A 26,417-nucleotide genomic window follows, 5' to 3' on the forward strand; every position below is an offset into this window, starting at 1 on the left:
ATGTGTGGCGTGAAATTGAATACCATCTAGACATTTTACACGCCAAAAAAGATGCTCTTGTGAAACTTGTTTGAAGTTAATGAGCGCTGTAAAATGTTTGAAATATCCTGTTCAACAATAAAACATGCAAGGACATCGCTTTGTTATATATTTCTTTTAATAACACCTTAAAATGAGTTGAATAATTTACGATCGCATGTATTTATTTAACTAAATAACAAAGCAATCCACGAAATATAAACCGGATAATAGATCGGTTCAGAGACTATAAAACACAAATTTAGGTATTTACTAAAAAGTAAAACTCAATACAGCCAACAAAAGAGTTTAATTTTATATACTTTTTTCTTTTTCCTATTTAGCTTCCGGGAATTACCATTCACGTATTACTTCAGAGGATGAATGAAGATGATATGTATGAGTGTAAATGAAGTACAGTTTGTACAGTCTCAGGTCGACCGTTCCTGAGATGTATGGTTAATTGAAACCCAACCGCCAAAGAACATCGGTATCCAGTTATCTAGTATTTATAAGTAGTATCTAGTATTCAAATCCTTATAAAAATAACTGTCTTTATTAGGACTTCAACGCTGGCACTCTAGACTTCCAAATCAACCGATTTGGGAAGATGCGTTCACCGCTACACCAACCCGATGGGTTAATTTTATATACTTACAAAAAAAATTACTGGAATCTAACAAAAAATTCACAAAAACACTAAAGACAATCTAATAAATTAATCTTTGAACATTATTAACGAACAACAATAGAAAATAAATTTTTAGTCGAATGATAAGACTTTATAAGGATAAATCTTTAAAGAACACACTCATGGATCGATACCGATTTATACGATTCGTGTAGACCGATTTTAAGTACTTTAAAATTTCTCACACATCCATGCATATATACTAAAAAAATGAGACAAACGTCTCGTTTGTATTAAACCAAACAAACACAATTATTTTTGCGTTACAACGCATGATATCTACGTTTTTATCATATTGCGCTTCAGTTCCTGGATTGGATCTTCCAATCAATCGATTCATTTAAAATTAAATCATTTGCTTTAACAAAAACTATACGTTCGATTGATGAAATTTTAAGCATATACTAATTAGATTAATCTTTTGCTTTCTCATTTTAACGTTTACTCAGCAATTAACGCCTTTAAAAAAGTTATTTTTTCAAGAACAAATTTTATTTACTATATTAGTTAATGTTAGGAGAGATGACACATTATTGCTACGTAAAATAAATATTTTTATAAACTATTATACTTTTTTTTATTTTGTAATGCCGTTAAGGGATTTATCATGATCCTTTCGAAAAAATACTACAGCAGTTATTTACGTTCTGTATATTAAAAACCTGACGTGATCTACATATGGAATATAATTAATTATATTACAATCTGAATAAAATATTTTACGATATAATTATGATCGTCAAGAGTTAATAATAGCAATATATTTAAAATAAGTTATGAAAATTATTTTTAAGCAATTATTACATTTCATAAATACCAACAAATCCACATCGAAACATAATTAAAAAAAAAAATTAAAAAATATTTCAACACAAGATTCTTGCCGCGATGTCATTCAATTATACCTAAATATAAAAAAGTATAATTTTATGATTCATAATATTCAGAGGAAAGTAAATTTCATTATTTTAAGCCGGTAACATTTAATCAAAGAAATGACTCGAAAAATTGGAAATCAAAAGATACGAGATGTACCAGAATACACTCCAAAATTTCATTATTTAACCAAATATGTCAATTCCTCAAACAAAAAAAGTCTGTCTTTCTCAATACATAATTTCAACAAATACAATATCGGAACTTTAACAAGGAAATTATCCCTTACTAACAACAAAATTACCATAATAATCGTAATTAACTAGTTAATATAATAATAAAATAGCAATAAAGGGAACTTGATATAATAATAACATATTTCATTTATCATATGACACCAGTCTTACGATTTTAAAATGCCGTATGAAACATCATCCGTCGACCAAATTACTATTCCCTTTCAGAGCGTGACAGTACATAATGCTAATATTCCTTCACACAATAATCTACTCTCCCTTTTATAACGAGATAAGAGCGAAAGTAAACCATATAAAACCTATTACATCGTTTATCGACGGTACTTAAAATTTGCATCAGAAATTGTTTTTAATAAACTGTTGTGATATCCGATTAAAAATTATTCATAAAATCGATTGAAAATTCAATAAAAAAATCACAAATCCTTGTGAAAGCCAAAACTATATACTCGTATAACGTATAACAGTTGGAACTTTGGGGAGTAGATAGCTGCTCCTAATCGTTTTATTATTCAATTAATAGGATATTTGCATGCTACGTACGTATACGTCACAAATCTGAACTGCAATTAAATAAAATAGTTGCCGATACGACAAAGCCAAACTACGGAATTCTATATATTGACGGTTTTTTAAACGTGCAGTGTATTTCATCAGTATATGAATAATTTCTAATATATATATATATATATATATATATATATATATATGTGTGTGTGTGTGTGTGTGTGTGTGTGTGTGTGTGTTATAGAATAATGAAAAAAATTAAAACATAAAAGAGGAATTAATTAAAAATGGAGGAACTGCTCAATTTATATAAAGATACTTCACTGGAGCGAGAAAATTTAAAAACTTGGTTTTTCATTTAACGTGTGGGTGAGGGCTCTGAACTTGACATATTATCATTTAATGCCGTTTAGTAAACATGGAAAGTACACATCGTGTTTTCTGTTAAATATTTTATAAAAATGATGAGTCCGCGACATCTGTAAAAAAGTTATTCCGCGTCATTGCCTTAATGACATCGCGTACGAAGGAATGAATATTCCTTCAAAGGTTCAATATTCCGTGTCACTGATAAATCTGTTCATCCGATTAACTTTTACGGGTTCAGGAAACCGGATGCACATTAAATTTAAAACGAAAAGGAAAAGAAAAAGCGCAAGAACGCCAGAAAACATTGATAAAATTCGAACAGCCGTAACAAGCAGTCAAATATTGCAATTAAACATGCGTTAACAATAAATATCATCGATCCGTCGAGTCTTACGTAGGGACGTTTACATCCCAACAAAATTCAAATCGTTTAGGAATTAAAAGATTCTGATTTGGTTGCTCCTTGAATTTTTAACAAGAAATGTAGCGTTTGGATGATGATGAAAACTTAATCCACCGTACGATTATGTCAAGTGAAATTCATTTTCATCAGAACGGGCCATGTAAATAAGCAAAATAGAGGATGATACTGATGAAATGTTTTTTTTTTTCTTCAAAACATTCGAGGAAACGCTGCTACATTTGTTACAGTATCAGGGTGCACAAACACGGTCATAACATTTTTGAGAAAAGATTTCCACAAATTACGTGATTCCAGCAAGGCGGCGCTACAAGTCATACCGCTCGTGTGTGTATTATTGCTTTAACAGAACACTCACCGAACCATATCGGATTCAAAAACTCTTTCTCCTGATTCATTCGTGTGCACTTTTTTTAGAGATTTGCTCCAGAGCACGGTGTATATTAAGTGTAAACGTTAGCGGAACTAACATTAACGATTAAGTTGTACCGATTACCTGCCGTGTTACGCCTAACAGTGGAAAATGTTCGATTAAGAGTACAAAAGTACGAAGGTCGTAAGAGTACTCGCCTGCAAAATTTAAAAAAAATGAAATGAAATAACTTACTCAACAGAAAACTGTAGACACTGTCATGTTAAAATAAAAATTTATTTAAATATAGGAGTTTAAATTTTCCCATTTCACTGATGAATCTATATACCGCGCGCGCGCGCACACACACACAATATTATGTGAGTTAGAGTATTTTACAGACAAGTGATATTTATTTAACACCAATTTCGTTATATAGAGTTGAATAAATGGAAAAAGCATTTATAAACAACGCATTAGAGTTAGTAAAAAGAATACAAACGATTAACAACTATAATGTTCTATTATTTTTTTACTTTTATGAAAATAACGAATAGAGCAAGAACGTACAGTTATTAAAAATAATACAGTGAATTACAGAAAACGTTCGGTAAAGAACAAAGAAAATTGTTTGAATACAATTTATTTATAATCAAAAAATTAATAAAACATACAAATAAGAAAAGCTAAAAAAAACTGAAAAACATTTCAGGCAAAAATCAATAAATAAAACGGATGGAAGTGAAAATAAAACTCCAAATATTTTAGAAATGAAAACATTAATAACAGCTTAAGATAAGCAAGAAGTTATATGAATTAATTAAAACGCAGAGAATTAAATATATTTAGCACAAAACGTTACTTTTATGTATTCAACTACAACATAAGTATAAAATACTAATATAAAATTTGCCGCACGCTTTCCTTACTTCATCGACAACAATAGCAGAATAACAACTAAATGTTAATAAATAACTGTTTATTTTAAATAAAAAAATAAAAATTAATATGCATTAGAAGAAACGGAATAAAATAAGACAAAAATAAAAATAACACAACGTTATTTTAGAAACGGCAAGTAAAAAAAAAAAATAAATAAATAAAAATTAAATGTGCGTTCCTGACAATTTTCAAGTGTTGTGCATTATCTATTGTTAACACCGCATCGAATATAGAAATCGTGATCAAAGAGTGTCATAAGAAATGCCTGGAAGTTTTTTTTGGTTGTTATACAACAAACACATACACAATCTTTCTCCTCAAGTTCTCACGCACACGGAAGAAAACATGCAAACACAGATCGCATTATGTTTTATATTATACGAACAATACCGAAGTAACATGCGACTATCAATTTTTTTCGTTGTTAAATTAAACCGTCATCTTTGTTGAACGTATAAAAATTTTTAACGATTTTTTAACATTTTCGATCGGATAAAACAAAATGTAATATAGCATTTTAAAGTGAAAGCAAATTCGAAACGACAAACAAAAGATGTCGCTAATGTTTTAACAGTTTGGGGAAAAAATAAACGAAAGACAGAGTACGCGCACAAATAATAATTAAACGATGGTTGTGCTATAAATAAAAGAACAAATAAATTAATATATTAATCGTAAATTAATTCTAATTTCTTATCTAATTATCATTCTTTTATTTCTATTCTACTTAAATATAAAAAAATTAAAGGAATCCGACTCTGTAACTTCACAAAACAGTTCTATATAAATCAATACTAGGGTTGAATATTTCTTTATGTTAAACGTAGGCGTGTCAGAAAGAGCGGTCATTATCCTAAGAACTCATTATTAAAACAAATTATGATGACAATAGTAACCTATTTATTTAATTCGATTAACACTTAAACAAATGGTATACAAATAAAAAAAAAGATCGCAGTTCCCTGTATCGCTTTACACAATTCAACAAAATCTTAAATACGATAAAAAAAAAAAAAAAGGAATAACATACTGCAAAACAAACCATCGTTTCCTGTGCATATGCAGCAAATATAATTGCAACGTAATACCGGAAACCGCTTTTGTTACCTAAACATTTTCCCGTGTAAATTCATTCAAGTTATCTTTAATTAATAACAGTTTTCATATAAGGATTTAAAACAGCAATCAACAATACGTCTATTTTCCCATGTGAATTTAACGGCGATAATTTTATTAACACGTAATATCAAATTAGTGTAACAAAATAAAGGTCATTAAAAAGATATGTTTTGGTTAATTTTACGTCCAAGAGAGGAAATCTGCACAGAAAAATCACCCGACTGTTTCTTTTTTTTATTTTCCTTCCTATACTCGAGGATGTCATCAACAAATATATGATGTAACGCAGATTTATATTAATGGTAGAACGGTTTTCAAATAATTTAACAATTTCTCCGGTGGCAACAGCTAAAAGGAATTAGATTCATAAGAAAATTATCTAGCATACTAGTAGCAAAATAAAACTGTACGCTTATCAAATAGAAGCTACGCTTACTAAATTTGATGACAAAAGGGACGTATATATAGTAAAAACTGAAAATTAGATAAAAATGATAATATATGAAACATAAGGGAGGATATAGATAATGTTGTGGTTAAAAGATTAGCAAGACATGAAGATAGTGTCAAATCAACCCGACAAAATACCGGATGTATCAAGTCAGAAACTGACCAAAAAAAAAAAAATTACTTCTTAACTGATCTGTTCAAACTCTACTATCTGAACCATCATCAGAGGCAACTGCATTGAATTCTTCGCGTACTAGTCGGTATTCAATTTTTTTTCAGATCTAAGTTAATCTGATACATTGTGTGAATTTAAACAAAAGTAAAATTTAATATACATAATTTCACGGTAATTAAAACTAATCGATATAATCCATGGATTCCCACAGGGGCGCCGTAAAATATTGTAAAAAAGCTTCCTCCTAATTAATTGAACCAAGACATTTATAATTATTAATTTAATATTAATAAGTAAAAAAATAATGAAGATACGAGTTTTATTTTTTTTTATCTCTTACGAGTAGTCACTTTTACTTAGGGAGGGCGCCATTGAAAAATTTTAATTGAAAAAGGGCGCCGCGACTCGGAAAAGTTTGGGAACGAATGGTATAATCAACCCTGTGATACAAATGGTACATATGTGACAAGATACGCCGCCAGTTTTATAAAAAAAAAACCAGTCCAATTTGCACACAGGATAAGCACGGATCCTAAGACAGAAGCAGACATTAAATCTCAAAAATAAGATTTTTGTCAAATATCTTTGGCAGTAGGAAGAAATAGGATATAAAACGGTGTTTTTTTTTCCAATAAAACCAGAGAACAGTTGAACGTTTTTAAAAATGTTAGCGCCACATTAGTTACTACTTGTTCAATCCTGAGGTTTTCAACGTATGTGTCGATTATAAAGGCAACAGACCAGTTCCGCTAAGTAAATTTTATATATTTCAGTCGTTATAAAGAAAATTGCCAACTTAAACTTTACAGTAAACTAGTAAGACCTAAGATAAAACTAACTGGAAAGCAAGAATAAAATAAAGAGCGTTGTTTTAAACATTTAACGAGACATTAAAATATTAATAATAATAATATTCAACCCGCACATCAAAGTAATACAGTCATGATTTCTATATAAAATATACCGTTATATCAATACATTCCTCATTTCAACGTCAGACATCTTATCTAAATGTGAATAGATATCAATAGATTAATTTCATAGAGCGATAAAATGTGAGATTAAACATTTAGTTTATATTTTACTTCACGAACTTGAAAAAAAAATGAGAATTGTGTTAACTAATAAAATATTTTATCGACAAAAACAATAAAGATTTTTCAACAACAAAAAAATATTTCACTAATCTCCAACATTAACAGTTCTTTGTGCCGACCTCCGTGGCTGAGCAGATAGCAATAAGCATTTCCTGCGGAGGTCCCGGGTTCGAATCCCGGTCAGTCATGACATCTTTTCATACGCTATCAATATCCACCGGGCTAATGACCATACCTGTTGATCCTCGCTCTTTCATAACAAAAAAAAAATGAAAAAAGTTCTTTGTTTCGGCTTAAAAATAAATTGAATTATTAATGTAACAAAAGAAATATAAAAAAACCCGTACCGGTAACAAACATATAAAAAAAATATTTAAAAAAATGGTAAATCACCCAAACTTTGATGTAGTTGTTAATTCATTAATATTTTAACAATACTGATTTTTTCACAAAAAGAAAATCCCATCAACAATATCATTTATTAACGTTAGAAACACAATATTTCAATCGATTCTACACCAAAAATCATCTAATACTATTATGTAATTTCTTAAATTAAATTTTTAAAATGATTAATTTGCTACTCGAGAATAATTTCAGCATTAACATGAACATTAACCAATAACTTAATTTTAAAACCCTTCCGTACTTGATACCTTCCTTTTTCCTGTTTAGCCTCCGAGAAACTTCAGAGGATGATATTTATGAATGTAAATGAAGTGTAGTCTTCTATAGTCTCAGACAGACCGTTCCTGAGATGTGTGGTTAATTGAAAACCCAACCACCAAAGAACACCGGTATCCACAATCTAGTATTAAAATCGGTACAAAACTGCCTTTACTAGGACTTAAACGCTGGAACTCTCGACTTCCAAATCAGCTGAATTGGGAAGACGCGTTCACCATTAGATCAACCCGGTGTGTCGTACTTTACTACCTGGTTTATCTAAAATTCGCGCTTCACTGCTATTAAAACATCATACCCAACAAGGATACTGAATTAGCTCCTAATCAATCAATCCACTTTGTAAATAAATATATATATATATATATATATTAGTGGATAAATTTGGAAATTTATTTTACCTATTAAAATAACCACAAAGTTTCAAATAAATTACATTTTACCACTGTAATTAACAATTTTCAATTGGTATAATACATATTGTAATATTTTTTGACGTACGACTTTTTAAAACGAAAAACCAGCGGATTCGACTTTACTCGTGTAATATGATAAATACATATCCTAGCTGCGTCACAGTTTAATGGTATTTTTTCAGCTTATTTGATGACTAGTTAACGGAACCATAAGAAATTATGATTCAATTCGGTTCGAATAAACTGGTTTATGTCAGTATTAATGAAAATTTATTAACTTCCTTCGATAAGAATAAATTCAACCGTTATGAGGCGTCTCGCCTAAATTTAATATAAGTTTAAGATAAATTTTATTAAAAGATGCAAGTGGAAGTGACAAAATTCAGCAACTACCGTATTCAATGAGTAAATTATACGCATTATGATAATTTATTCCTTCTTATAGAAAACCAACCTAAGCTTTCACTTTGCAATGAATTGAATGTTAGTTAGTAAAGTAATGAAGCAATCGTACACTTCTCAACATTTGATAGTTACATACACAGTTGACACGAGATTATTAAGTATTAACTTTAAACGCGTTAAAATGATAAAAATCTACGATTACTTTTCCCAAATTTACTATAAAGAAAATACTTTCTAAGGATTTTGTGAAAAATATTTAATAATTATTAAGTTTTTCGTTATTCTACTAACTTAATATTTTAAGAACTTTAGTATTAAGTTTTTGGTACCTTTAAATAAAAACATTTTCAGTGACAGACCTAATCCTATAATTGGAAACCATTACATAACAGTTATAACAAGTAAAAACATCAGCAAGAAGTTGATTTTACGTGCCAAAAAATAAAAAAAACTTAAAATTACTTACTTTTCTTAATATTGATTATTTAATAATTAATACACTAACATTTAAAGAAGTAGTAAAAAAAAAAATTGAGACGAGAATATGTCGAATCGTTAACCGACATTTGCGTTTAACCTTGCGTTTTATACAAAGAATCCTCGTTCCCATTATTGGCCTACTTTAATGTTTCAAGTTAACACGATAACAAATTAATCTCGCTGTATTTATGTTAAGGCCCAAAAAGTAAGTAAAATTAAAAGTATAAAAATGCGAAATAGTATGAAAATAATATTATTAAATAATATTTTTAACATGACGTTAACAGAATCAACCTAACCTAACAAAACGCAGCGTTCAATTATATTTATTTAAAGTTACAGGCGATTATAATGAACACGACAGTGATCTGAAAAAATAAAGGTTCACATCGAACTACGTACAAACATAAATAGTGGATGCAACCAATCTTAAAAATTAATAAATAATACATCAAAAAGCTCATGGATAACAGTTCTCATCGATAGGAAGTTCAGATTTTAGAATACTCCGACCGATTAGAGAATAAATGATCCGGTTCGATTTGTGACACTGGTTTATTAAAAAATTTAATAACTGATCATAATCTTCGCATTTTCAATGCATGAGCCATAAAGTATACAACTAAGTTATTATAAAATTAGTGTAATTGTTTAATCTGAAAAAAAATCATTTCACACACCAAATTATACTCCAATATTATAAATGGCAGACGATTAAAAATCTTAGCAATTGTAATTTTCAATGTACGGTGCACGGTTTTTTAACCTGTATTTTTTATGTAAATATTTTTTCTTTTTTTATTGAAATAATAACGTAATATTAATATGAATAAAAAAAAATACATATACTGTAATCTTAAGTGAAATTAAAACGTGTAACAGCCATAGAGAATTAGCTTAATGATGTACTTGGAAGTAATCCGACTAAACCTTAAAAAAAAATTACTTTCATTAATTTTCTCTTCATTAAAAACATTTACAAGTAAATGTTCTTTGTCTTAACAAAGATAAAATAACGAGTTTTAAGAATAAATTTCTTAATTAATATTTTAATTTTATAATTAATATTAATCGATAGAATAATTTAATATTTATATTACCAAATAAATAAATATAAATACGGAAGTAAATTTAACTAAACGTACAATAAGAAAATATAAAAATAAAATCATTTGTTACCAAAAATTATAATTTTTCTTATTTATTTAAAATTTTAAACGCGTTTATTAATAAATAATTTTATAAACTATTTTAAAAATCAATAACGAAGTTAACAGCGTAATTAAGAACAAATAACAAATATCCGAACGATAATATTTATAAGTAACCTTCAAAGCTTTACATTGGCCTAATTTATAATTAAATGAAATGAATCTTCCTTATTAAAAAAGAATTAACTTTAGATAAAGCGCAATTATATTTTAAACCGTAAATATCATGGACAAAATAATTAACATTACTATAAAAAATAAAAACCAAATAAAACGGTACCCTTTGCGTAACATAATTTAAAATACACGAGTATTTTAAAACTCCAATTAAATTTAAATTTATTATAAAATGTATTTTTAACAACTGAATTTTGAATATCCGGCTGATGGCAACGCTATTATAGTGTAAGTAACGTAACGTCACACACAACAAACCCGAATTACTTGGCCACCTACATTTCTCCGCTTGTAACTCGCATTACGCTGTAATACAGCATTTTCGATATAACTTCTTAACTACGGTGACCTGTTAACAATCATAATTCATACGAGACACAAAAATCAAAACGGATAAATACAAGACACCGTTATGAAACGATATAGCGAACAAAAGAACAACAAAGCACGGTATCCAAATATTACGCCATCCACACATACTCCATCTATATCATCGAACAATACTAACATCAAGCACACATAAATACACAAAACAAAAATTAACACTTTCAAACACTTTTTTAACAATTCACTTTCCATACCGCGGTGTGTCAAAGTAAAAACTGCACGATGAAGAAGTGGGAGACATGAGTTCATCGTTGAAGCAGTAGGGTGAGGAAGCAGGTAGACACTCGATTCTTGCGGACGACATCCGACAACGGGCAACACTAGCGAAGCGACTGAGCGTTAGTAACCAGAAATGAGGCCACTAGGCCAAGCACAGCTGCGCGCGCACCAGCAAGCGCACACGTGTTGTTCAATCGATGCAATGCCGGTCCTCTGACGTCCGCCATATTGATTCCCCTCCTTTAACAAAACCATTCCTCCTACTGCAGGACAACTCGCCTCGCTTGCACTCCTCACACCTTACCAAAAACTGCCCAACACTCGACAATAATAGCCTGATTTAGACTCTCGTAATTTTCTCAGTCTTAATTATATTTATTTATTTCCGCAACATAACGTGTTTCATAATTAATAAAATGAATTTCTCTTTTACTAAACATTTCACCTTTTTTTCTTCATAAAATTTAAATTTAAATTCAATGCTATTAATGCAAATAAAATATACTTCCTCCACGATTAAAATTACGTCATAAATAAACTAGCAATATATATCTGAGGAAATTTATCATCCAGCTGGGAAAAAAACTTGATAAATAAAATCAGTTTCATTTTTTACGAAAATGTTATTTATTTATAATAATACCATAGTACACAAAATCAAAAATAAACCGCTGACATTAAATCTTTATCATTATGTTTGCATATTTTTTAATAAATTTTTTTGATATAAGTATCCGATAGTTTTGTACAAAGTAGATCCCGAATATACTGATGAAGATATATATATATATATATATATATATGGAAAACAAGTAGTGAGCGTTTCATAATCAACGCCCAGCAAAAACTACTTTAGTTAAATTAATGAAAATTTATATACTTACGGTGTAAGGGCATACTAAGACAGGATTTTTTGAAATTCCGAGTTTAAAGAGTAAATATGGAGCAACAATGAAATTTACTGTTTCTTTTTTTTAATTTCTCGGTAAAAAATGAAGATATCTACTTGATTTTTGGTGTATGTATCTTCATCCAAATGTCAAAAAATCAATTTCAAGATTTTTTAAATTCGACCTTGAAAGCGGTGAAGAAAGATTTAAAAAAAGTTGAACAATGATTGCAAATTTTCCAATTTCCGACTATACTAAACGAGATATTCAATTAATTTGGGCTTATAAATACTAAAATAAATATTTAACAACCGTTTTCGGGATTTTTAAATTTCGATTTTTTTAAGAGGTACAACAAATTCATTGCAATTTTTACTCTGACGCGACTGGCTTCACCAGCGGTTGCTTGATTAAGAAATAGAATTAAAGAAATTGATGAAACGTAAGTAACCATACAGCGCGGCCAAATCCGATTAATAAATAAATATATTTAAATTAAAAAAAGTTTAAAAAAAAGAAGAAGTCCGATTCGAACCGATGTTGCCTTCCCCTTGTAAGACCCAAATATTTCATTAATTAAAAGTTTATTTCGCTATAACTCAGAAACCAATGAAAAGAAGTACCACTTATGATGATATATCGTTGAAAAGCTCTCGATGAGGACTTATTACAGCGGTTAAGAAAAAGTCAATAATGGATATTTTGGACGCTTTTGGTCCAGTCGATTGCAATCAAAAGGGGAGATGAACAACTAGATGTTACAACAGTCCTAAATCCAAAATTTCAACAATCTATGGTTAATCGTTTTTGAGTTAAGTACGTACAGACGTCACGCCGAAACTAGTAAAAATGGATTCAGGGATGGTCAAACAGGATATTTCCGTTGAAATCTGAAAACCAAAATATTTCCCGATCGCAATATTTGCTTTACTTCGTACAAGGAAGTAAAGGACTTCATAAAATAAAAGTAATTGTAAATCTTTAAAAATAATAGTAGTATTTTATAATTTATTTTTCTGAAAGCAAAAAAAAACTTGTTAATTCGTGATAGATCGATTTTTTAGATATGAAAATGTCAAGCCTGACCGGGATTTGAAGCTAGTACCTTCTAGATGAAAAGTAGAGAGCGCTAGTACCAGTCTTACTAGATGTACAGGATATCGTAACAATAATAATACTGTATAGTTCGATGCTTAGATTAAATAATTATAAAAAGAAATAAAAACATTAATAATAGGGGTAAAACCTTGCATACAATATTCGAAACCCAATAATCATTTAACTTTCTACAAAAATCTAATAAAAAAAACTAATTACTACTACATTCACGTCTACCAAAGGATGCATTATTTCAAGCTTACTTCAGTCTAGACGCTCTGTATATATTATAAAATAATTGTAATTTAATACGCAAAATTAAAACAATCTTAACAAAGCTACATATTTTATTTCCTAAATATTTTTTTCGAGTATTATTTTGTATTACTAAAACGTAATATATTAATCAATTTTCTATTATTTATGTATTAATTAATTATTTTTAATGCGAGACAGAACAAAAGAAAGGTAATTATTGTTATAACAAAAAAATTAGTAATGATAAACAAAACAACAACAAACCTGACCTAAATCTTTTTCAAGTACACAAAAGCCAACATTAACTTATCACTAGTAAATGTTGATAAGGTTCCTAACAAACGTAATAATAGTGGATTTAAAAAAATGAACAAAAAAACGGAAAACTCATTAAAAATTAAATACGTAATAAAAATATTTCACGCTACGTTAAGGGAAAAAATCGTATTTTCTTATAGGAAACTAAAAAAATTTGGTTCCAATTCATTAAAAAAAATATATATATTCTTCCAAACTCAGCTTATTTCTCCACTAATAAATAGACCACGTAACCGCGGATAAAATTTTATTTATTATTTTAAGATAAGGGACTTACCTGGATATCCCTGGAAAATCCAAAGATTCTTATTTCAGGAAGACGCGGCTCGGTACAAGAACAGCAGCGGATCGGTGATTGAATAATTCTGACCTTAGTTTCCGATAAACAACATCCAACCATCAATGACATAACGTTAATGGTAAAGCCGACTGAGATTTTTGATGAACGCGTGACGCTGTTGATAAACCTTTAAAAACGACAGGTCGAAAGGTCGATGAGAATTTCTAGGAACTGTTCAATATCTAATCAGAATTGTAGCGAGTACCCATGCAATTCTATTTACGGTGGCGATTTCGCCCAGTCTTACCGACTTTCCACAGACTCGTCAGTCAGTACAAAGTGCAGTCATTCGTGGAGTGAATCGATAATCAACGTCAGTACGCTTTCGACCGCTGTCTAATCCAATTAGAGTTAGCGATCACAATCCGACAGGATGGTTATTCGAAACTACGTAGGTTGCGGAGCGGATTTGTCACCAAATCGGGTAAAAACACTCTCGGAGTAGAACCTCTAGATGCAAGAACCGTCATCGACTTCGGTGGATCTCGCATTAGTAAACTGAATTCTTGTCGAAATCAGAATGCGTTCCTTAATTCCCATTGAAAATAGGAATCGCTTAAATTTTATTCCGTGATCCAAGGAAATCGCAGGTATAACAGGAAGATAACATTTGTTTTAAATCGGGGTGATACCAGACCGTGTCGGGTTAATACTAGCGGAGGCGCTTGCAATTTTCGATAGATCAGGGATCGTTCTGTTGAAATCAACGCTTAAAAATCGGCAACATCCGAGATATACCGAACCCCAAAAGTTGCTCTGACAGCCATTCCTGGCTTGAATTACAATCAGAATGTATTATATTTTGATAAGAAACCAAAACCGAAACTATCATGAAAGCGGTAGTAAATTAAGCAGAATAGGAATGAATATCGATCACCTTTAAGCAGATAAAAGATACTACAAGACACCATAACCAAAATAATATAAGAAAGATTTGAAAGATTTTTCAATTATCAAAATTTTATAAAAGCGAAAAGTATAACAAAAGTATTTTATAAAGGAAAGTATCTTACAAAACGTATATAATATATAAAGTATTAGGCTATTTAAAAAAATTAATCTTCATTAAAAATCAATAATTTGATGACAAAAACAAAAAATAATAAAAGTTTGAATTTAAATGAGACGATAAGGAAATTTTGTTTTGCTGAAATCAAAGAAATAATACGGCAAATTAATTTTAATTTTTTATCACGTACTATGAGACGCTGGAGAATTCATTGGCTATGGCACAAACATCAGCTATACGTAATACAGCACCGTTACAATACCGTATTATAAAAGCATCCGAACGATCGGCTATAGAAAGCAGGTAGTAAATCTTACATCAGGATTGAAATCAAATACAAAACTGAACGTCTAGAACCAACAATTCGGACTGATGAAACAGGCCAAGTTTTGCAAAGGGATATACAATATAAACCCCATGCACATAGAAATTCTATCGTAGTACAACGTAGTTATACTAGCCTTAGCCAATGTACGAGCTTGTAACGTCACGAACAGACTTCGTATTACTATTCGGCCCGAAAACATCAATTCCGCGTATAAAATAGAAGTATTACTTGTTATAATATTGTAAGCAGGAATAACTATCGCATTTACATTTACTAATTATAAAAAATACGTAATTAATTCTTTTATAACCTTTATTTGTACTAAATAATTAATTTTTAATAATAAACAAAAGCTTACTTGAATTTTCCTCTAATTCCTCTACTTCAAATTACTATCATCCTCGCTAAACGAATCACTATCACTGTCACTTTCATTACCAGAGTCTACACGTAATGTTCTGTCATTTCATCTACAGTGGTTCCAGTTTTTCATACTCTTTTACAATATTTTGTTTACTTTTTGACAATAGGATTTCCAATCATCTTCATTCGTTGAATTTAATTTTCTCCGTAGTTAATTTTTCAACATTTGTAAGAGAAAATGCTGCGTTACGACTCGCCACATGTCTTTTTACGGCTGACCATACCATCTCGATCGGATTCAAATCAGGACGGTACGGTGGAAGTCTAAGAACACGATGCCCAAGTTGTTTCAGAAGTTCATCCGAGCGATAATTTTTGTACTTTAGTTTTATGTAACTTTACTAATTCATATAATTGTGGTTTCAGCATTTTTGAACTTTTCGGAATATAGGTTTTCTCCAGCCGATCGGTCATATCTTTTCTTCTGGTTAGAATTTGGCGCTTCATCAATACCTGTATTGTGATAAGGGGCGTTATCAATAACTACTACTGACATTAGTGGAAGATTTGTAATCAAATTTGCACGCGCTCATTTCTTGAAATTGTCTGTATTCATGTTGTCATGGTAGTCGTAACTTTTCGAACTGGTTTTCCAAGTTAGTAATGCATTCAAAATAATGCATTCAAAATTTCTCCTCCATCATAAATTACTATTAAACGGTCACCTTTATTAATCGGCACATGAAGTCCCTCAAAAATACCATCAGACCACGACTTTCTCGAACAATGCGAATTTAAAAAGTACGTTTCATCCAAATAAACAATTGTGGCATTGTTTTGTCCGTATTTAGCTATTGCCTGCAAATATTCAATTCTCTTCCACCTGATATCGGATTTCTCGATTAAAATTTTTCTGTTATTTTCGTTTTACGCCATCTGAAACCTAACTCTTTCAAAATAATAGCTAAAGTTGATTCATTGCCTTTAAAATCAATAGATAACTGAAGTAATTGCCTTATTTTTTTAAAGTAGGTAATTCATTCTTCTTTGAATGAAATTCGTTAACTGTTCTTTTAACTACACCTAAATCAAAACTGTCCAGTCCACTGGCATGTTTCGAACGTCGTTTATACTTTTTCGGCGTGCTGAAAGAGTACGATTGAGATTGTTTTTTTTCTCTTCTGAGTTTTAAAACCTGTGTTTTTGATATCCAACAAGCGCCGCAGTCCTTTCTTCGCATTTTTGAATACCAATTATATGTTTGTCGTCAGATTGAGTCATTAAGAATTTTTATACATGTAATCAACTCAAGTGGAAAGAACTGAACATAAATGTATTGTTTGGGCGCCCGTATTGTTTGTAAGTCGAAAAATGAAATAAAAATAATAATTACGCGCAAAAATAATCTTTTGGAAAAGAATAATATAATGAGATGTCAGCACGTGACGTCACATGCTCGTAAATTCGCTGGGGAAAAAATAATCGGTCAGCACTAAGATAAAAATCTCCCCTTACATTAATAAAATATTTAGCTCTTTCACAGCGTTTTTAATATTTTTATAGAATCCAGTGCCGGCTCGTATCTAAAATTATTCGGGGTGCTACTCCAGAAAATTTTTTTTGAGCCTTTTTAAGGCCGCGGTTAAAGTTTTCTGTAAAATAAAAGAACCGAAAAAATGAATTAAATAGAAGAGCTGGAAGCAGGATAATAATCTAATTATACGTTGTATTTAAAAACCGTATTCGGTTTAACCGTATAAATAATAAAATGTCAATACAGATATTTTTTAGTATTATTAGAGAATAACTTAATCAAATGTCCGCTTAAAAACGCTATAGTCCAACGGTGCTTAATTTAAATTTCTATGTGCACAGAAACAAATATATAATTAGTTTTTACAAATTACCTTCTCTTTCCCTCTTCCAGCATAATTTTGAACAGATTTAGCAATCGAAGAGCCCTTGCTTTCCGCCATATTCTGATCGCTACTGAAAAAACAACTAAACCATTTTCATATTCCTTCCACCGATTAAACTAGAAAAGGAAACGAACAAGGAACGTTCCAAACACACGCGGAGTAAAAAAAAAAAAAACTACCATCCACCAGCACATCAGGGTCGGTACTGCGGAAACGACCGTCTTCTTTCTTCCTCTCAGCGTCGCGTGCAGCTTCCTATGTGCGCGTGCGCACAACAATCAAACGCCAGGCTGCTGCTGCAACTGTGAAGCGCACAGTTCCATACAAAGATTTTTGTATCTTTATCATAAACCGGGGGATGGCTACTGACATTAAGCTTAAGGATTATATATTGTACAAGTATAAAGAAAGAATTCATTATATTAAATGTTATCGATAATATCAAGTGGAAATAGGGTGTGCTGCAGTTCCACACTGCCTAAAAGCGAGCTGCCACTGATAGAATCTTTAAAATGTCTGTAAAATTAACGATTTATTAATAACTCGCGGTCATATGTGTAGTAAATTAAATGTAAAAAGATAAATATACATTTATATCTAATAAATAGATATAAATGTATATCTATGATATAAATATCATATAAATATAAATATTATATAAATACATTTATATCTATGATATAAATGTATAAATGCATAATATTACCGTCATTATGCGATAAATTTACATTAAGATAAAACTGTACTCTTCACATGTAACATATACATTAATTAAGATAACACAAAATGTACACAAGTCACGATTAGCAGAATTTGTAAGAGTTCATTAGTGAATTCTGGCGATAAATTTGTATTAAACAATTAACCGTTAACAAGCCCAGACTGATTTCGATTTTTTCTTCGTAAAGTTTCAGAGTACATTGTCACAGGCGACCGTGATTCGGGCTCATCGATGGAATCAAAGCATATGTATTATTCAAAATACGCTTAGTCACCGACGAAGAACCAAACTCCTGATTGTGCGTACTGGAGTATCTAAAAGTGCATAGATGTGCCGCCAACATCTCGGAAAATTTCAGAAAGTCTATTTTAAATAAAATTTGGAGAATTCTATGTGGTTCTTGCCAAGAACAAAAAAAAAAGCTGAGATAATGTGGTCGGACACCAATAAATTTGTTGATGTTTACACCGATTTAAATTTCATAGCGATGAAATTCATTCTTCTCTTTCTTACGAATAATAAGGTTCAAACACGTCAACTGGAAGCACGATCAGAATCGGTGCAAAATCTCGTACAAGAAAAGATACATCGAAAAATCATGTTGTAATTTCAAGTAATATTATCTCTGCAAAGTCTAAGTTACGGGTAACAGTGGCCGAACTTCCAAGTCCGATTCGAGCGATTTAGATTAACCGCTTACGAAACTTGTATACGCTGGATTCTCTATTCCGAACGGTGTTTTGCATCTTCGAAGAAAATCGGGATAGAGAAAGAAAGACGGCCTCCTATTAACTTTACGGCAGTAGCCGCAAAATAACCCGTCTCAGAATACCTCAACAACAGCGAAGTTTAAAACCTATTAAAAATTAATAGGAAACCAAAACGTTATTGAACAAAAAAACATTGACGACTTGCGTAACGTATAATTTTTTTTTATATATTTTCACGAATAGAAACCAAAACTCAATGACCTGCCGGCTGTAACAAATAATGTTTACCGATAATCGTAGTTACGCGGCATAAACTATTGAAGCAAAAACTGTTGATAACCGTAAGTCCATATTAGAACAATATAACATCATTAAAACAAAAAACTCCTTATTGTTTGTACTCGACCAAAAAATTATTTTTTTTACCGAATAATGTAATTTTCAATTTTCTTATCTGAAGTAAAATAATCTATATTGATAATCCTACAATATGAACAGGGCAAAATAAAATAGATTATATTAACAGGAAAATTAACATCCTTAAATTCTGTTAATAATTATTTCCGGTTAATATTTTTAATAGTCATGCCGATTAAATTCAAATCATCCGCCAACAAGTAAAGAAGTAACAAAAATACTATTTACGAAACAAAAATTATTTGTAAATTTACAAAAAGCTTTACACGCGGTTAAATACATGCGCCTCAGATCAAGGGCTGTATAATAAATACTAGACATCGATTAACAGATGAGTTAGCATAATTACTATTTAGAATGAAACAGCGGGGTTTAAAATTTAACGGTACTTCGTTTAAAGGAATTTCGAATTGGAATTTATTCAGTTACAAATGCACCGATGAATACAGAATTATAAACTGTCTGTTACGCACATTCACACAAACACACTTTCTTTTTCTTTAATGTTCTCAACATGAGAGGCAAACACGGGATAGAATGAAACAATAGTAAGAAAGAATTGTGGAACTGCAGCACTCCCTATTTCCAGTTGTTATTATCGATAGCGTTAAATATAACGAGTGATTTTTTCTTTAATCCTTTCTTTATACTTGTACAATAAATAATCCTTAAGCTTAATGTCAGTAGCCATCCCACAGTTTACGAAAAAATACAACAATTTTTGTACGGAACTGTGTGCATCATAGTTCCAGCGGCGTGGTGTTTGGCTATGCAACACCAATACGGCAACGGCAATAGTTGCCATGCCAATACAACGTTTAATCAAAAACGCTTATACTACACAATAAATAGCCGAATAATAAATAAAATTTACACTTCCATTGTAGATTTTTACGAAACTACCATCGACAAATTTTAATTAACGAAATAAAAAGGAAATCTATCAAATAAATCGTACAAACGCCTCTAAAGATATTCATAAGGTGTTTCATCATGAAAATATTAATTTTTTTTATTAGTTTTGCTCATAACAATTTCCGCAGACCACAACGCATGTCAAAGTAAGTAAAATTAAACTTTTTCCGAGTATCTGGATAAATATTAGCTAAATTTTCAATATTACCATTTGGATTATATATTACAGGGAAGAAATTCTAATATAATTTTTTGTAACGTCGAATAAAAATACAAGCTTATGAATAATATTAAATGTTTCGGCAAGGTAATAAAATAAATTTAGTTCTAGAAGTCAACAACACCCCTTATGACAAGTGAAAAATAATAATAACCATAACTAGGGTTACATAGAACTAATTACATATAATTTGGAGTTGATAAATAAAGATTTTACAAACAAAAAATTATATAAACACAACTGTGATTTTTTTATTATTCATATATTTTAGAGGAAAACTTAATTTTCTTCAAAATTAAAACAAATCACGGATATTTGCGGAAAAGTATTTCTTGATTAAATTTTCAAAAATTATCGGCGAAGATGGTACACAAATTTTAAAAAATATACGTATCTGTTATAAAAGTAAAAAATAAAACGTGGATTTTTTAAAATATAATTTATATAAAATTGATAATTCATTTACACTGCTTTTTAATGAGTTGTTTTATTTTTATTGTATCTATTAAGTTTCCCGTCTAAATAGCGCTGTAGCTCTAGAAGGGAAGTATTGCAATCGGTCCAATTTGAGTACATTCGGTATTCAACGGATCTTGACGTTTTGACACCTAAGGAACCCAAAAAACCGGAAATTTTCCGGATGTTAATGTTCGTATGTACGTGTGTGTATTTGATGTTGGACTCTAACTCACCTTATATCTCCAAAACTACTGGACCGAGTTTGACAAAACTTGGTCAATTACTTCTATATATGCCATTAAAGTTTCAACTTAAAAGATCAACGGGGTAAGGTAACAGTCAGTATCTCGAGATTTCGCCTAATTAAAGTCGTATTTTTCTTAGGTACATTTGTTATCGATAAAAGAATAACAATATCTGTAAAAAAATACCTTTAGCAAAATCGCACCCTCACCGCAAAAAATTCTCAAAACTACTGCTATGTTATGACGTCACAGGTAAGGGATAGGATTAAATAAAATAATATTTAAAGTGTAAAAAACCTGATGCGTTAAGCCTCGCGGCTAGACCAGTCTACCCACCGTACAAGCAAAAATTGTTATATGTAAGTTGTGAGATTACATTAGTTTCGTTAGAGCCAAACGTCGCCGGTAGTACCGCAACACGCGTGCGAATTAAATACAACATGCGCGCGCGCTTTAGTTAGAATCATTAAATTAAATAAACGAAAAAGTATTATATTTAAATAACATGAAAGATATTTTAAATTGTGTGAGTAAGCCGTGCATCATTAACAACTGTGTTGTCACCTTTTTTTGTCGATACAAATATTCACATGCTGTTCCTGAGAAACAGCGAATACATGCGATGAATGTCAATAACTGACTGACTTGAACAACAATTAACTCTTATATATTCCATTTATTCTGGGAGAGCTCAACCCGTATAATAGTTATCGATGGATGATAAAGAAATGAATTTTTGCAGCATGTGAAAAAATGCCTGACCGGGAATCGAACCCAGAACGTCTGGATAAAGACAAACACGCTGCAATTCCGCACGGAAATCGGGTTTATTGTAATATTAATAGAAAAAAAAATGATATGGACACCGCATGACTTCCTTGTCGACTATTAAATTACATATACACATTTTTTAAAATGAAAAGTACAAAACATTTTGTTTCATTAATAACTTCTGATATTTTTCTTTTTTTATTGTTATTATTTATTGTAATGGTTTTTCTTTTACACAGAGGTTAGTAATTATTAAGAAATCAATATATTTATAAAAAAAAATAGAGGAAGTTTGATTTGAACCGAAGTGCTTCTCCTTATAAGATCCAAATAATTCATTAATTAGAATTTTAATTGGCTGTAACTTTGAAAACAAAGAAAATAAGTACCACATAATATATAGTTGAAAAGCTCTCAAGAAAATAAAAAAAACAATTTTTCTGAATTTTGGACTTTTTTGGACACTTTCATTCCAGTCGATTGCAATCAAAAGCGGAAGTGCACAACTATATGTTACAACAGTCCTAAATCCAAAATTTCACCATCCTACGGCTAATCGTTTTTCAATTATGCCAGATACATACGTACGTACAAACGTCACACCGAAACTAGTCAAAATGGATTCAGATATGAAATGATTCGAAATCTGAAAACCGAAATTTTTCGCGATCACAATCCTTTACTTCGTACAAGGAAGTAAAAATATGTCATTCAGCAAGAATGTGAACAAAAATTACTTTATTCTCTCTGAAAAACATTAAAAAAAATCTTTCAGCCCTGGATAGATGAGTACTTAAATTTCTTCTTAAACATAAACAATAAAATAAAGAGTTATAAAATAACAGTTTTAGGTTGAATACAATTCAATAAAAATAAAACAATGGAAAATAAAATATAAATATAATAATATATTATAAAATCATTCATATTTTGCTTAATACGAGTAATAATAATAATAAATTTATTTTTTCTAGTCGAAAACAAGGTTCATATGAAAGTAATAATATACAAGTAATTGTAAAACAAATTGTTAGGGATATAGGATGTAAGGGGTATATAGAAATGAAACTCTTGCATTATATGGGGAATTTTGGAGAGCTGCATCAAACCAGTCAAACGACTAAAGACAAAAAAATAAAAAATAATGTAACATATATATATATATATATAATGAATGTAAAATTTTAAGGCATGTATTGATAATATTTGAATTTTTTAAAAAATTACGGATATCACAGAATTTTTTTTTTATCGCAGCAGATAACCAACCCATATACAACAAACAGCCGAGAAGTTGTAATATAAAACTATAGCTAGACATAATACAAAACAGTCTGCTTAGCCTTCGCATGCGTGTTTCACATTCGTCATCGTGACCCAGTAAAAACTTAGTAGTGTGGTGGATCAATGAAATATTTTCAGGAAGCTCGTGGCTAGAAAACATTAAATTTTGTTAGCCGTTAATTTCATTTAACGAATAACTAAATTTCATTATAAAACAATCTATGTGAGGCGTAATAAAAGTAAGTGTCTAATTAAGTTGAAGAAATCAAACCCAGAAATAAAGTAAAGAAAAATCGAAGAAACGAAATTGTATACTACGCATAGTTTTTTCCTTCCCAACACTCTCTGACAATTAACTGGTCTTGCCCCACTACTTGAAAAGAAATTGTAAATTTGAGGTTAGATTTTTTAGCGTACATCATTGTCACTGTATACAATAAAAAAGGGTGATTGTTGTTTAACAGTCTAAAAGCAATCTAGATTTACATTTAAGTAAAAACTTTTATAAACGATTTTTGAAGAGTAACAAGTTTTCAACTTTATTTCAATAGTCCCTTAGTCTATTAGTATTTATTTAATTAGCCATTTTGTAGTCGATAGTCAATTAATAATTTATTTCAACGGTCATTTACATAGTTTTATAGAATAACAGGTTGTCAAAAAAGTATTGAGCCTTTGGAGGCTAAAATTGAAAATTATTTATTGTTATTAGAAAATAACATTATCAAACCACATACGCACCATTTTTTTCCATGACCTGCCAGTTTTCGGTCAACACAATTATCTCGTCGCTATAAATCTTCTAAGTTTCCGGTCAAAGAATTGTGACACGTGGTTTTCACAGGCCTCTTTTGAAACAAACTTACACCATGTAGGGAGTTCTGGAGAGACCAAAACAAATGACACTGTCTGACCGTGCCAGGTACGAGCTATACGGTGGATGCATTAAACCTTCCAGCGAATTTTTCTCAATTTCTGACGACTCGTTACAAGATGTATGCGGTCTGGCGTTTTCAGCGTAGTATACGACACCTTTTCTGTTCAACCATCCCAACCCCGTAGGGGACTACCCCCGCCTAGTGACGTTCCGGTCTACACCCCCCCCCCCCAGGCGTTAATAAGAGTAGTCTATCGCCGTCTGACTTTTTACATCTCATAGTAATAAGCCTGGCCTTGATTGGGATGCCACCGATGTAAATGCCTAGGTAGACATTTGCATCGGTGATTTAAAAACTCAGCCTTTCTGTTCAACCAGTTCAGGTCATTTCTTTTGAACTGCCAGGAGTAATCGCGCTAGCCCAGCGGGCCGGTCTAGTGGTTAACTCGTCATCATAAATCAGCTGATTTCGAAGTCGAGAGTTCCAAGGTTCAAATCCTAGTAAAGGCAGTTACTTTTATGCGGATTTGAATACTAGATCACGGATACCGGTGTTCTTTGGTGGTTGGATTTCAATTAACCACACATCTCCAGGAACGGTCGTCCTGAGACTGTACATGACTACATTTCATTTACATTCATACATATCATCATCATTCATCCTCTGAAGTATTACCTTACGGTGGTGCCGGAGGCTAAACAGGAAAAGAAAGAAACGTGTGATCGCGCTAATTATCGACAGTACAGGTCTGAGTCTATCGTTCTGCCTGGCGGCAGGAGATCGTGATGCAGGATGATCTTCCGATCCCACCAAACGCACATCATAATCTTTTTGGGCATCAGTACGGACTTTGCTACAGACTGTGGAGCTTCTTCTTCTTCGACCGCAATCTTTTTAGCACATTGTTATCGTACGTTATCCAATTTTTATCACTCGTGATCAACCGCTTCAGAAACGGCTTGATTTCGTTACCTTTCTAGTAGAGATTCACAGATAGAAATTTGATCGAGGAAATTTTTCTGAGTCAGATAATGTAGCATCCAAACGTCGAGGTCCTTTTTGTAACTTTATTTCTCTAAATTATTTAAACTGTTTGGGGATGGATATTTAAATCATCGGTGATGTCATGACTGCTTCCATGCCGGTCTCCCTCGATTTTTGCCAATATATCATTCACTTTTTCTACGATTGGTTGCCCACTGTCCACTGTGAGGACCATCTTGGACATAGAAATGTTGAAAAACGAAAGTAACTGAAAGTTCTTTTGGCTGTTGCTTTTGTTAACGTAAACACCACATATTTCTTTCAGGGCCGGCTTAGCATTTCGGTCTTTATTGAAATAAGATTATAAAATACTGCACAGTTTTGCGGAAAGTTCACTCATTTTCAAGGCGCAGTACCTTACGTCTGAGTATAAGAATTCCAACACTTTGTGCGCATCTACTAGCTTCAATTGCCAGCTGTCAAATAGGGTTCGGTCTGACCGGATTCATATAGCCTGAGATTTGAGACGCTAATGCTATTTCGTGCGGAAAAGGCTCACTACTTTTTAGATTACCTATTATTTCGTTTAAATTACAAATTTAAAATTTGTTAATTTTAAATTTACATTTTTGTAATATAAAATAACATTTGATAACAAAATCGGCTATTTTAAACTTTGCTACCGTGGGGATTTTATTAACGATCTTTACTTTGCGTAAAATTGGATCGTAAATTTTTATATAATTAAAAAGAAAAAAATTAAAATAAAATAAAATTTTTAAATTTTTTTTCTCCCTTTATTTTGAAATCTCCGATAATCTTACAGAATACGGGAAACACAATCAAACACCGAAAGAAAAGGCTTAACTTTCAGCTTAAAAGCTTAACATTCAGTTTACGAAAATATACTGGTTGCCAAGTAGAGGGTCGCAATTATCATTATCTAACAAGTAATTACTGTACTCAACGGCCCTGAAACCGATTTGGACCGATGGAGTCCAACGGTGAGGTACGACAAGCGTGAGTAACATTAAATC

The 26,417-nt window shown here is 31.0% G+C and overlaps 1 protein-coding gene across 6 annotated transcripts in view; it reads right to left on the reverse strand.

Annotated features, from left to right (window-relative positions):
• Positions 1-26,417, reverse strand: part of tai (basic helix-loop-helix family member taiman) — a 735,005-nt gene that overhangs the window by 166,821 nt on the left and 541,767 nt on the right. For 3 of the 6 annotated variants that reach the window (XM_075357301.1, XM_075357300.1, XM_075357296.1), the window contains exon 1: positions 11,229-11,352. The exons of the other annotated variants lie outside the window; for them this stretch is intronic. In XM_075357301.1, coding sequence (XP_075213416.1) covers positions 11,229-11,338 — 110 coding nt within the window. In that variant the 5' untranslated portion in view covers positions 11,339-11,352. Of the gene's footprint in view, positions 1-11,228; positions 11,353-26,417 lie in introns of those variants that run through there. 6 annotated transcript variants of the gene reach the window in all.

Source organism: Lycorma delicatula, chromosome 2, assembly GCF_047948215.1.
Source record: "Lycorma delicatula isolate Av1 chromosome 2, ASM4794821v1, whole genome shotgun sequence".
NCBI classification, from domain to species: domain Eukaryota; kingdom Metazoa; phylum Arthropoda; class Insecta; order Hemiptera; family Fulgoridae; genus Lycorma; species Lycorma delicatula.